Source organism: Dendrobates tinctorius, unplaced genomic scaffold, assembly GCF_039654945.1.
Source record: "Dendrobates tinctorius isolate UK_male_01 unplaced genomic scaffold, ASM3965494v1 ptg000064l, whole genome shotgun sequence".
Classification (NCBI taxonomy): Eukaryota; Metazoa; Chordata; class Amphibia; order Anura; family Dendrobatidae; genus Dendrobates; species Dendrobates tinctorius.
Window position 1 is genome coordinate 2,196,223 of NW_027361732.1, and position 13,357 is coordinate 2,209,579.

The 13,357-nt window shown below is 45.3% G+C and overlaps 1 protein-coding gene across 2 annotated transcripts in view; it reads right to left on the bottom strand.

The window, feature by feature from the left end:
• Positions 1-13,357, bottom strand: part of ACVRL1 (activin A receptor like type 1) — a 149,631-nt gene that overhangs the window by 82,240 nt on the left and 54,034 nt on the right. For both annotated transcript variants that reach the window (XM_073580235.1, XM_073580236.1), the window contains exons 3-4: positions 8,925-9,158; positions 4,162-4,364 (exon numbers count right to left, since the gene is read on the bottom strand). In XM_073580235.1, the coding sequence (XP_073436336.1) occupies positions 4,162-4,364; positions 8,925-9,158 (437 nt within the window). The remainder of the gene's footprint in view (positions 1-4,161; positions 4,365-8,924; positions 9,159-13,357) is intronic.

Here is a 13,357-nt window from a genome sequence, read left to right on the forward strand (position 1 = left end):
TGTAACATCTGGTTCAGCATGCCTTTCACCTGCTGGTACATTTGGGGAGGAATGTGATGGTAACGCTCTCTTATAGGAGCAGCACTTCCATCTGTAATCTTGTGTGTGATTGCAGTTATGCAACCAAAATCATCCTCGTGTCTTGAGAACACATCCTGATTTCTTCCCAACAAAGTCTCCACCTGCTGTACCTGCTGCGGCATGAGTTCAGTCAACTCTGCTCTCATCTGTTCCAGGATTCGGCATCCCTCCTTCAAATGTTGTGGGTTGGGTGACAAAGCAGTGTCTACAGTCACCATCCAAGGATCCCCTTGCTTAACAGTCAGCTGTACAGCCTGTGGTGATACCAACTCTTCTGGCATACCCTGAACATGAGCCACTTTGCTTCTGGGGGGTACTATGACATCTTTTTCTCCTAGATTCATACAGCGTACAAGAACTGGTCAGTCACGCACCGTAGCCAAAGTCAGCGCTACTAGTATTCCCGGAGGTAACTGGTCAGAATTGCTTGGCTCGATCTGAACCTCTACACCTTCCAGGGGGTACATGCTCGGATGGGCAGGGTAAGCACTGTTTGACCCGGCGGTAGGACTCTATTGATTGAAGTTGGGGCAATTACTTTCCCCAGTGTCCTCCCACCGCTGAAGGTCTCTTGAGCTTGGGCCACCCTAATCAGCTGCTGAAAGACTCTCCTCTGGTGTGTGTGGGTACTCCATTGTTTAAGGAACCTATCTGGGGACTCATTAATAAGAAGACTTCTGAACTCTCTCAACATCTTCATGCCTAGAATGACAGTATGTTCATTACTCGCCCGTCCAGCTGTCAGCACCACTCCTTTTCGCCCTAAGTCTTTCCCACAGACCACTATATTCATCCAGACCACCCCTGCGATGGGCAATTGATTGGCAGCCATGAGCTTGATCACCGGTCCCCTTTCAGGCCGCATCGCTTCAGTAAAGTTCCAACGGAAGTATGCTTCGGTCATTGTTGTCACCTGTGAGCCCATATCGACCAGACAACGAACAGCTTGACCGTTCATTTCTGCCCAGGCGAGAGGGCACATGGAAACAAGATTTGTGGGACTTCTAGTACTCCTTCTTAACGGTACAGGTTCCGGGCAACATCCCTCAGGCTCGGAGCTCCCTAGTTTAATGGACGGCACTGGATAGGCCTACCTTGTTGGGTGCACCACCAGGCTACGTGTCCTATTTCTCCACAGTTATAACACGTGGGGGGTCCGTCTCTGCGGGACATTCTCGTCTTTCGGCGGGGGGCAGGCTCACGTCGATTCACAGGCGGGCTTGCAGCTACTGTGGGTACTTTCTTTGAATCAGCCAACTCCTCGTGTATCTGTTGTATCTCCTTTCACTATTCCTCTACCCATTGGGGTGCGGTCACTATGGTTACGGACACCTCCCCACTCCGGACCTTCCCCACCAGAACTGTCACCCCCTACTCTTGCTCGCGCATGCGCACTTCCTACTTCAGAGAAAGTCATGCTGGGTTTTACTCTCAAGCACTCCCGCAGAGCCTGTTTCAGCAGCAGGTCCCATAGGCCCGTCACTAATTGGTCTTGCAGCACTACGTCAATAGACCCTATGCCTACACTGTCTTTGCGAGCAATGGCAGTGCGAAGTTCCTGCAGCACATTCATAAACTGAATCACCGTCTCCCCCTCTTTGAACTCGGCCGAACAGGCGCATACATAGCTCCCCTACGTCTGTGGGGTCCCCATACATCCTCGAGTATGAGCAAAATTTTCTCTAGGGTATCTCTAGCCTGTGGGGGCCGTAGCATGACAGAGTCCCTGGCCTCTCCATCTAATGCCATCATAGCCACCTCTGCTTCTAGGGCTGGGGTCATGGGATGCATTGTCATCATCCCCTGTTATGAATGAGTCACCGTAGGAGGCAAAAACAGAAATACTAGCTAAGTCCAGAAAACCAGAGAAGTTGGCAGCTATCGGATTGCAGACCCCTGAACCTATCAACAACAACTAGCAGTAGCCGTGGGGGGTTGCTATGGTGCCCTAGACCCCTCGATCACAGCCGGAGAACTAAATAGCCTAAAGACAGAAAGGGAAATCTAAACTGCCCCAGAGCAGACCCCAAAGCAATAGGCAGCCCCCAACATATAATGACGGTGAAGCAAGATGAAAAAACACTCACACAGATAGAAAGATAGGCTGAGCAAATGATGGGGCCCAAGCTAACTAAATATTACAGGATAGAAAAGCTGCTGTCTGCAATCCGCCAAAACCCTATCAAAACAAGAGCCAACAGACTGATAGGGAAAAAAGCCCTGAAGACGCTAGGCTTCAAAAAGACTATATCAGTACTCAGGTATTTTCTGAAGACAGAGCAAAAAGGAATTCAGCTCACCCCAGCAGGGGATGGCAGAAATCCAGAAAAACAAGGCAAAACAAAACCAAAACACAAATGCAAAAAGCAGAGCAGAAAACTTAGCTTTTGAGGAGCAGGAAACAGACTGGTCTCCTAGAATCCCTCAGAGAAATCACCCGCAAGGCAGAAGGGCGTCGGCTGCCTTATATCCAGTCAGCAATTCCAGTCACCCAGTCATCATCATCCTGCTCAGGTGCTTGGTAATCAACCTCACTACCTTCCTTCACCAGAAGAGGGAGTTCATCAGACCTCAATGGTGAAGGGGAAAATGAACTCACAACAACTCCCCTTATAAGCTCAGTCCAACTCCACAGTATGGTGTTGCTCCCAGTGAACTTCGGAAGGTTATTTAACATGGCCCTCAGGGTGATACTGGATTTAGGGCCCCCTCCAACTGCTTGATCTGCCGCCTCCACGACATTGAACGACATCCTGATGACTATGCCAAATGTAGAAATCGCAGTAACATGGGATGTCGTCACGGACAGGAGGCAGATCAAGAGTTAACAGATTTATTAACAACAAGTATACCCTGCGCAGAGAGTGGCAGGTAACGGGGGTTGTGTTAGGGAGAAGGGCAGAACTGGGAGTAGGACGTGGGAAAGGCAGGGATGTATGAAAGTTCCATAGGAGGAAAAGGCAAAAACTTATCAGTCTGTAGTCTTCTTGATTGCAGCGTCTCGGTTCTCGAATGGCAGCACCGACAACAGTGGCACGTGACATCTCGGAGGTGTCTGTGAAGGACGGGGTTCCAATCCACGAAGTGGGTGATGAGTCTTTGCAGGATGCGGAGGGTTCCCGCACTCAAGAATGCCAAACACTGTGTTCAGTCCTGTAATCCGGAAAGAGAGACCGCCGGAACGAGGCTTCGCTCCGCGGTGTATACAGGTATCTGGATACGAAGCTCTGGCCTAGCCTAGTGTTTCTCTCTGCACCGCACTCCCGTTACAGTCTCTGGTTTCTACTGTGAGTCACCTGGCGGGTACCTGGCAGTCTGTCGTCCACCTAAGGTGCACTGATACACAGGGGATCTGTCAAGTCGTCCTGCGCCAAAGGGATGCTCTGCTTTCACAGCTGACACTGCACCCAACTGCTCGCTTAGCTTTCCCGCCTCAACTCTGCCCCTTTTCCAGCGCACAGTGCTTTTTAACTTGGACCCGCCTACCGCAGCCACATGCAAGGGTCGGTCCTTGTCTGGAAATCTTCCCCCCTTCAACATTGGTGACAGCCCCGGTAGTTCTGGTACGAGAGAGGTATATCCGTTCTTGTCCTTCCTCTTACTTACAGTATTACATTTTTTGCTAAAAGTTAAAATGTGCGGAAAATCTTCCTTTTTTCCACAACTATGTAGTTTTCCATCATTAGAGATTCCCCATCTGAGATGGCACATGGGAACATTCCCTATCTTTCAACATAGATGTCTTGTCTAAGGAGGAGGACTGATTTTGACAGCTATTATTGTGTGGGGACACATTTATTCACTTCACGGGCTCAGAACATCAGACACAGATGCATAATATCAGTGAACCAATATTCAAATTTTCTGCCTGACTAAATTTTCTTTGACTACGAAAATCAAGTTGCACATAAAAATAAATCTTTAGTTGAAGTTCTTCAGACAAACATATAAATTTGGACTTTTCCATGTCATGGTTGCCGCTCAATATAAAGAATTGGACACACTGCTCTAAGTATGATTAAAACACCATTCAGAAAAAAAATTCTCAAGTTATCTAACATCGTCCTTCCAATGACTCACCCCTAAAGTGCTGTCACCGACTATTGATGCATTAACAATGTCGGCATGCCCAAAGTCAATGGCAAGGAGTCTTGGCAAGGGTTTCTTCCGGCTGCCTTGCTTCATCTTCCAGAATAAGAATGCGAAAAACATCAGGATGATGACAAAGAGAACTATGGGAAGGACAGTCACTAGGAGGAGGCTTGTGTCTCGGGATTTCTCTACTGTTATAGAAAAGAAACATTTCGTTACTTATGTGCTTTTCATCAGATCCAATGCAAACCAGAAAAAAATGACTATAATTGAAGCAATTTTCATCCCATCTCCCTATCTATTTAGTGTTGTAGTCTAAACTATTTTCTAATATACTGTACTTGAATTAAAAAAAACCCTCCATCCCTCACTACACTATCTAACTGCTTTCATTTTTTATATAAAAGCAGCAGAGATCGGCGTCAGGTAAAACAGATAGGTAGTTAGAAACTGCCTGCCTGTAAGTTCTTGGCCCCATAAAAAGAAAAAAATACAAAAGCCCTGGATAATCCCTTTAAAGGGGTGGTCCGAAGTCCAAAGTAATTTTCCTCCTAAATCCCTATCTATTTAGTGCCATAATCAAAACTATAATGCACTATCCTTCCCCAACTACAGTATCTATCTGCTTTTCTATTTTTGTTGTCACTTGCTTTCTGATGATGCGTCGTTTGAGAATCCCAGTGCATGTTGGGATACTCAAATGAAGCATCATCAGGGGGCAGAGTCTGTGGTCCCCTCTGTGATATGAAGCGTCATGAATGACCAGTGACGTAATTTGCGAAAGCGACGTTGGTCTCTTCATGCCATGTATTGTGATACTGTCATGTGGTTTGGTTACTGCAACAGAGAGGAGCCAGAAGACATTGTCTGATTGCTCCTACTCCTACGCTGAAAAGAAGCACTTCACCTTCTTTTTAAACGGTGTTGATTTCTTTTGGCATTTTAGGGGTTAATGGCCAAGTTGAGAACTCTGGGAGCCTCAAGTCTCAGCTGAGCACGGTTAGTCACCCCTATCACCTATATAATCTGAGTCCTGACTGAAACACATTGTCAAAGATAGCTTATGCTGCATGGCTGGGAGTTGGTGGTCATATGAGAATGAGTTTTGTGGATTTATCAGTGACTGTTGCCTGGGTTTGTAAGTGTAATAATTTCCTTTCCTTTTCCCGATCCTCCACTACCCAGTGTTCACAGTGTTCACTGTTTTATGTGAGTGAATATTTGTATGCCTGGTAGTTTCAGTTACCCCTGTTGGTGTTGCCATGTTTGTCTGGTTGGTGTACAGCGGTGTACCGCTGCTCCCCTCTTCTCTTGGTGGGGAAAGGATACAGACAGAGGGCGGATACAGGAGATAAGGCAAGGTTCGTGGTCCCGGCATCTTCACCTTCAGAAGTAGCCAGAGGAATATAGTGAGCTAGGGCATTCCCTAGTGTTAGGGAAAGGAAAGGAGCCCCTGGTTCCTGTTCACCCAACAACGGAGTTGAGACAGATACTGCTTTGCTGCTCCCTCGTTACTTCTAATCTGAGCCTGCTACAGAGCGCGTGCTATCATAGTGCAGATTGCACAGTGACAGAGCAGGGACTAACCCAGCCCGTGAAATGAGCATCACTGATGACGCTTAATTTCAGGGAGCTGGTGGGGCTGCGACAGTGAATGCAGCCTCTGCCCCTAATGACACTTTAAGTATCCTAGCATGCACTGGGATTCTCCAACAAAGCATCATAAAAAAAATGAAAACAAAAATAGAAAAGTAGATAGATACTGTAGTAGGGGAAGTATAGGGAGTTATAGTTTAGATTATGGCACTAAATAGATTGGGATTTAGGAGGAAAATTCTTTTGGACTCGGACCAGCTCTTTAAAGGGGTTATCCAGGGCTTTTGCATTTTTTTCTTATGGGACCAAGAACTGTTGGGTCGCCCTCCCAGGGCTGTGGGGTACTCGGTACCGGGCCGGTGTCAGCGGGATATGTCACGGCAGAGGTGACCCGGTCCGTGGCCCTGTGTGCCCAAGTAATGGGGGAGATTGTATGTGGAATGTAGTTGATTAAATGAATAGTTTGTGACGCCACCTGTGGTGTTCGGCAAGTGAGGTGTTAAGCCGACGCTGCATGCAGATCCTCTGGGACTGGTGGTGTGTTGCAGCAAAGATGGTGTAGCTCCCCACAGGTGGAGCTGTAGTCCCAGGGAAGTGTAGATGTAGGGGTAGAGGAGAGGCACAGGCGGTGTAGAAGCTGGTACCCAGATGTAGTGGTACAGGGTATGTTAGCACAGGAATAATTGGAGGACACCAGGGCATGTAGTTCCAAAGCTTTACTCACAGTCTGTAGTACACACAGGTGTCTGCCTCCGTGCCATGTCTTCCGGGTCAGGGACTCAGTCAACCTCCAGGTCAGATGGAATGCTCCCTTCCAACACTCCACCAACATGTGCCTTTCTGAACGTCTCCTCTTATAGCGCCTTTGGTGTGAAGTACTCCTAGTACTGAGTTACATTGGAGTTCCTCCTGACAGATGTTCCCAAGAACCATACTTGTACGGCAGACAGCTGTAGCCTGCTTCGGGGACTCCTTACTCCTGTGTCCCGGCTCACTATCCAAGTTGCTGTTGTGCCCCCAAGTCTTAGATGGGAGTAGTGCATTTACAGCTCACTACTCCACCGGTGTCTGCTGTAGGACCATTAGTATCCATACAACCTCGGGGACCGGGCCCCGGCCTTGCGCTTAGAACTTCTAGGCAGGGTTCTCTCCTAACCCACGTCCTCTGTTCCCTTTTACTCCTTCGTTCCATACTAGTCTCTCCTTCTTATGGAAGATCAGGTTTCTGTTCAATGTCTCTCTCTTTCTTTCCTTTCCCGTGCCAGCAGACCCAGGTCACTGAGGTCTGCTGCAGAACCTCCTTCCTCCATCCCTCTTCCAGGGATCTTCTCTCCTCTCTCCTCTCCACTCACCGACTGACTGACTGACCTGAAATCCTAAACCTTCCCGCTCTTTTATGTATTCTAACTCCACCCGCCTCCCAGCACGTTTCGTGTTCCAAGCAGGGAGCCACCAAAGGTTCTCTGCTACACTCCAAGCAGGGAACCGCAATGTGGCTTTGCTGAACTACTGTGTTGTGTGGGATGCAGGTGTTGGAGCGTGGTCAGGAGCCTCCAACCTACCTGGATGGTGGGGCACCACACCTCAGGAGGAGGTGCAGTACCTCTGTGGCAACTGAATCCTCAGGGGCGCCACATTTACAGGCAGATAGTTTCTAACTATCCACCTGTTCTACCTGGAGGCGATCTCTGCTGGCTCACAACCGTCACAGACTGCTTCTGCCAGCAATTTCTGCTGCTTCATTTGACCCCACGTCAACAAAGCAGCTCTTCCTGTTATGGTCTGCTCTGCTGACAGTGTGTCACTGAGAGATGTCATGCTGGTTGACGACAGTCTCCCCCACAGTTCGGCAATGGGGAGTCAACTATTAATCAGCATGACATCAGCAGTGACGCCCCATCAACAGAGCAGAGTGAAAGAGAAGAAGCTGCTCTGTGAACGTGATGTCGGCGGATGTTGCAGAATCACCGGCAGGAGCAGTCCATGACATCGCTGAGCCAGCAGAGATCTGAGCAGGGCAGAAGAGGCAGGTACTTAGCAACTACCTGCCTGTAAATTCTTAGCCCCTAAGGTAACCTTTCAGCTGATGCAGCTGAAAAACATACTTTCAAACATACTGTACTTTTATACTGTGCCGCTGGGGACCCGCTTGTATGACTAGTCAATAGCGCGGCGGTAATTAAAAGCTGAAAGATTTACTTTAAGACAAAAATATAAAAGTTCTGCATAATCCCATCCTGTTTGATACACTCAGCTGAGCCCAATATCTAATCCCATCATGTGATACCCTACACTAAGTCCCGTATCTAATTCCAGCGTGTGTTACTGTATGTGATACACTTCATGCATCTAACCCCAGCTTATGATATAGCGAGCAGCACAAACTAACAGAATCAGCACTGACATCCTCGGGGACAGTCTACTTGTCAGTATCACTTTGCAGTCTCCAACAAAATGGCTCCTCACTGAGTTCTTGAACTTGATCCTCCCTTATCTTTTTGCAATCAGCCAGAAGGGGAGGAGAGAAGTGTTGTCACACACATGTGAGCAGACCCGCCCATATTTACCACAGTCGGAATGTGAGCTAGTTGCACACTAGATTTTCAAGGCAAATTTTAGCAGCTGCTCCCCCTAGTGTTTAAAAGTGGAAATTCCAAACCTTTTTAAATTATGTTTTATATTTAGTTTGAAAAAGAAATTATAATATTTGTTTAAATTAAAACAATAATACTTTATTATTTTTCAATTGTTGAAAACATTTTTGGGGGATGGCATCTTCCCTTTAAGTGGAATTAGAAAAGATCTGAAGACAACACTGTAGTTAAGAAGTGAAGAGTGTAAACTTGCTGGACACAACTACTGTCACTACTTGGTAATTCTTTTTATATGCTTATTCCTAGAGTTGTAACTTGAAGCTCCTGCACCTCAATGCAAAACAGGCCACCACCTTCCATGTGCCTCCGGAAGATTTGGTCATTTTAGAGAAACACATAGTAGAGAGACTGAAAATGGTGATGGAGTTCATAGTGTATGATTTACAAATATTTGCAGCTTTTTATAAATACTACATCTACCAGAAACACACCTACAGCATCATCAAGCGATGCCCTGTGATATTAGTTTTGAGATACCATATAATAAGAAAGGTTGTTTACCAGGTTTGAAGATGGTGACATTTTCATTACACAAATCGGAAGAGCAGCACCAAGCTTCTGAAACCTCAATTTTGACATTGCATTGCTCATTTATGCTGCTATTAAAACATCCTCGGACCCTATCGATGTTTCCAGATTCAATTCGTTTCTGTTCCGTCACAAAACATATCTTTCCAACACAAGTCTTCCCCAAGCAGTCGGACGCCCCTTGACAGGTACAGGTGTAATAGATATCTGTAAAAAAAAAACGTGATAAGCCTTCAGTCTCAATGACTACCACCATCAAAAACAATTCTCTTAGGGCATGTTCACATTGAGTTTTTGCCATGCATTAGTGGCTCTTCTTCTGTCTAAAGCCTTGAAAAAACAGGATTCAGGAGGAACACCCAATAGGGCCATTGATTTTAATGGGGCAGACTGAGTTACTTTGTTCTCTGCCTGGCCTCTGTTTTTGCAGTATCTACATTCCTAAGGTGGGCGCAAAAGTGCAGTCAATAAAACGTTAAACTTCGTCTGCCTTATTAAAGTCAATGGCCCAATCGGTGGTACCACCCGAATCCTGTTTTTCAGGGCTTCAGATGAAGCCCTGATGGAGCCTCTGACATGTGGCAAACACGCAGTGTGTGTAAGGGGGTCAGGGCCTAGCTATATATTTCATTGTGCCGTATTTTTGTACTATATGTAAGCTAGGGACAGTGCAGTTAGGAAAAGAGCCACTAGATGGGATGCTCCAAAATTGATTTGTTTGTTCTACTTGCCATCCATTGTATCGATAACATCCTTCTTCAGCACCACATTTCGAAGGCAACGATTCTTCTTCTGTCTTGTTTCTTTATCGTCCAGGATTCACATCTGCATGTTACTACAGAAAATACTAAACTATGTACGAGATGCATCTTATTCGCCAGTGATATGTTCCTCGATTTTGAAGACCTTTTCCAGTGACTTCATTGTTGATTTGCCACTAGCTATTCTACTCTTGACTTCTGGAGTCGTCACTGCATCTTGAGTTTTCATTTATCCGAATAGGTTGAAGTCCTTAACAACTTCCAGTTCATCGTCGTCCATCTGAAATGTGTCCCGATCGTACCTGGCAGCAGTCAATATCTGTCTTCTTTGCACTGAGTAGCAGTATATATAGCAACTACACAGTACAGTAATATATCCAGCTAAACATTTACCTGTTGATTGGCTTTTGCGTGTATTACTAGAGAACATGGTCTGAATTGAAAAAGTCTGTGGGAGAAAGTCCACGGGGTACAGGAGAGGGTGTAGCTGCTGGCATTCCTAATGATGAGCAAATACTGGTGGAGGAGCATTGGCCCTGTAATTAATGAGAGATCTGTGCAATACATTCCATACCTGTAGACAATGCCCGCGTAACAGGTCTCTGATCTGGCTAGGAGTGATCGGTCTTAGTGGACACCTTCTTTTTCCCCCAGACAAGGGAAAAATTAGTCCCAAAAAAATGAATTATATCTATGAAAAGGAACTTTCCAAAGAGGACAGTCCCTCTAAGGCAGCAATTGAACTACATTTTTCCTTCAAATATTGGGATTTATCTTAATTATGTAAAATCACTGGATTGATGGAAATGGCAACCAATACTGAGAACACTGCTGATTGTGTTCATAAGTCCTCTGAACTATTACCGATTGTAGATTTAGTCTTACAGATACAAAACATTGAGGAATTAAATCTGTCCTTTTGAAAGCCCAAGAAACTAGAACTAGCTTTTCTCCACTCCCTGGCTTTGACCTTTGGCTTTCTCTTACTATTTATCTAAGTGTTACTTGCAAGAAGTTATTATATTAAAGTTGCCCTGTCACTAAAAAATATTAAGGCAGGATTGGTCTTACAACAAAAATGTGGTGGCCTCATGGAGCTGCACCGACATCCAGATGTGGTGTCTGCTCCATTCGGAAATCACAGGACCACAATGCCACCAGATATTTGTCTGGTGACGCACATTTCTAGTCACCCGACTGCTGCAGCCAATTACAGTCTGCAGCGGTCTTGTGACTTCCAAATGGAGCAGACATTGCTTTCGCAGCAGCCTATGGCAGATACGTGGAGGTTGCCCAAAAGTAAGTATGCCACCGTTCTTTATTTTAAGGGCATCCATGACTCAATTGTTTTTCCTATACGATTCAACCCATTTCTACACCATATAAGGTTTCAAACAAAAGTCTGAATTTGATTCAGCAGACACATAACGGCCAAACACATACTAAAAATGGAGCTTTATTCTGGCCACCCTAAACCTAAGGATTGACAGTTTTATGTAATTAAGGATAATTAGTAGGGTGGTCTACCCAGTATTGCAGCTCCTCCCGGACTACAGCCCCTTCATTGCACTATTGATAAAGGGAATCTGTCAGCAGGTTTTTGCAATGTTAGTTCATGACAGCATGAAGTAGGGGTAAAAACACAGAATTCAGCGATGTGTCACATGTCAGGCTGTGTGCTGTTGTTTATTTACATTAAATGTGTTATCACCTGGTGATTATCATTGCAGTGACTAGCTGGTGGGGTCAGTCATCTGACTCCGCCCCCGTCTGTGATAAGCAGCTCAATGTCTATAGACAATGTACATAGAAAGAAAACAGCTCAGCAAAGCATTGAATATACATGCATAATGGACTAATCATTGTGGTGCTCATGTATAGCACAAATACAGGACCAATAGCAAAAGAGAAAATAGAAAGGACAAGAAAAAAGCGATCAAACCGGTCCGATATAGTATAAAATAATAAATACTTTATTGAAATTTTACATCAAAAGAAACAAGTAAATGGGGGAGAAAAGTGCATAAATGTGTCAAAACATCTAAGGATGTAAGGTGCATGCGGGAGGTCTTATAGTATATAATGTCAAACTGGTATAAAACCACGTCAGGAAACACCAAAACACGTGTTGGGGTGGACGTAGGTGCTGGGTTGTCCCCAATCATTTACCTGAGTACGATACATTATATTAGACTATATTGCTCTGGTGGTGCTGTTGGGCTAACTATTGTTAGGAACTATATTGCATATTGTTGCATATTTTGTTACCCAGGCTTGTATAATACTGCCATCATTTATGGCAGTATTATACAATTTCCTCTCTCTACTAATGTACCTATACCATACATTGCCATTTCTGTGTGTGGTTCCACTATTACTCCCCAGCAACATGCCCGCTGTCTTGGGGTCATACTTGACTCCGAGCTTTCATTCACCCCCCTCATCCGATCACTGGCTCGCTCTTGTTATCTGCATCTCAAAAACATTTCTAGAATTCGACCTTTTCTTACCTTTGACTCCGCAAAAACTATTACTGTTTCTCTTATTCATTGTCGTCTGGACTATTGTAACTCTCTTCTAATCGGTCTCCCTCTTTCCAAACTTTCCCCCCTCCAATCTGTCTTGAATGCTGCTGCCAGGATCATATTCCTCGCCAATCGTTACACCGATGCCTCTACCTTGTGCCAGTCATTACACTGGCTACCCATCCAATCCAGAATCCAGTACAGACTTATTACCCTCACCCACAAAGCTCTCCATGGCTCAGCACCACCCTACATCTCCTCCCTTGTTTCAATATACCACCCTACTCGCGCCCTCCGTTCTGCTGATGACCTGAGGTTAGCATCCTCAATAATCAGAACCTCCCACTCCCGTCTCCAAGACTATACACGTGCTGCACCAATTTTTTGGAATGCATTTCCCAGGTCAATACGATTAGTCCCCAATCCCCACAATTTTAAGCGTGCCCTGAAAACGCATTTATTCAGACTGGCCTACCGCCTCAACACATTAACCTAATCTATCTCTGAGTGGCACAGTCAAATGTTTTACCATAACCAGGTTCCCCGCATCATGTTCCCACATGCTTTATGCTTCCATTAGCCCTCTGTGTCTGTACTGTTAAACACTTAACATTATGGCTGGTCCATACAATCAGGGCAACTGTTACCACCCACCTGTTGTGTCTACCTCTTTCCTCATAGACTGTAAGCTTACGAGCAGGGCCCTCATTCCTCTTGGTATCTGTTATGATCTATGTGATTATTGTTATGCTGTAATGTCTATCGTCTGTACAAGTCCCCTCTGAAATGTAAAGTGCTGCGGAATATGTCGGCGCTATAGAAATAAAATTTATTATTATTATTATGGGTTATTGGTCTGTTTTGCCATCTTTTATATGTGGTTTTATACCAGTTTGACTTTATTTACTATAAGACCCACGCATGCACCTTACGTCTTTGGATGTTTTGACACACTTATGCACTTTTCTCCCCCATTTGCTATATCAGGCCAGTTTGATCGCTTTTTTCTTGTCCTTAATGTACAAAGCTCTGCTACATTGATAAATCTAAAATCTAAATCTAAAAACTCTGATTGTGTCAGAAAGGCTGCACCCAATCTACTAAGTGATAGCTTCTCTTT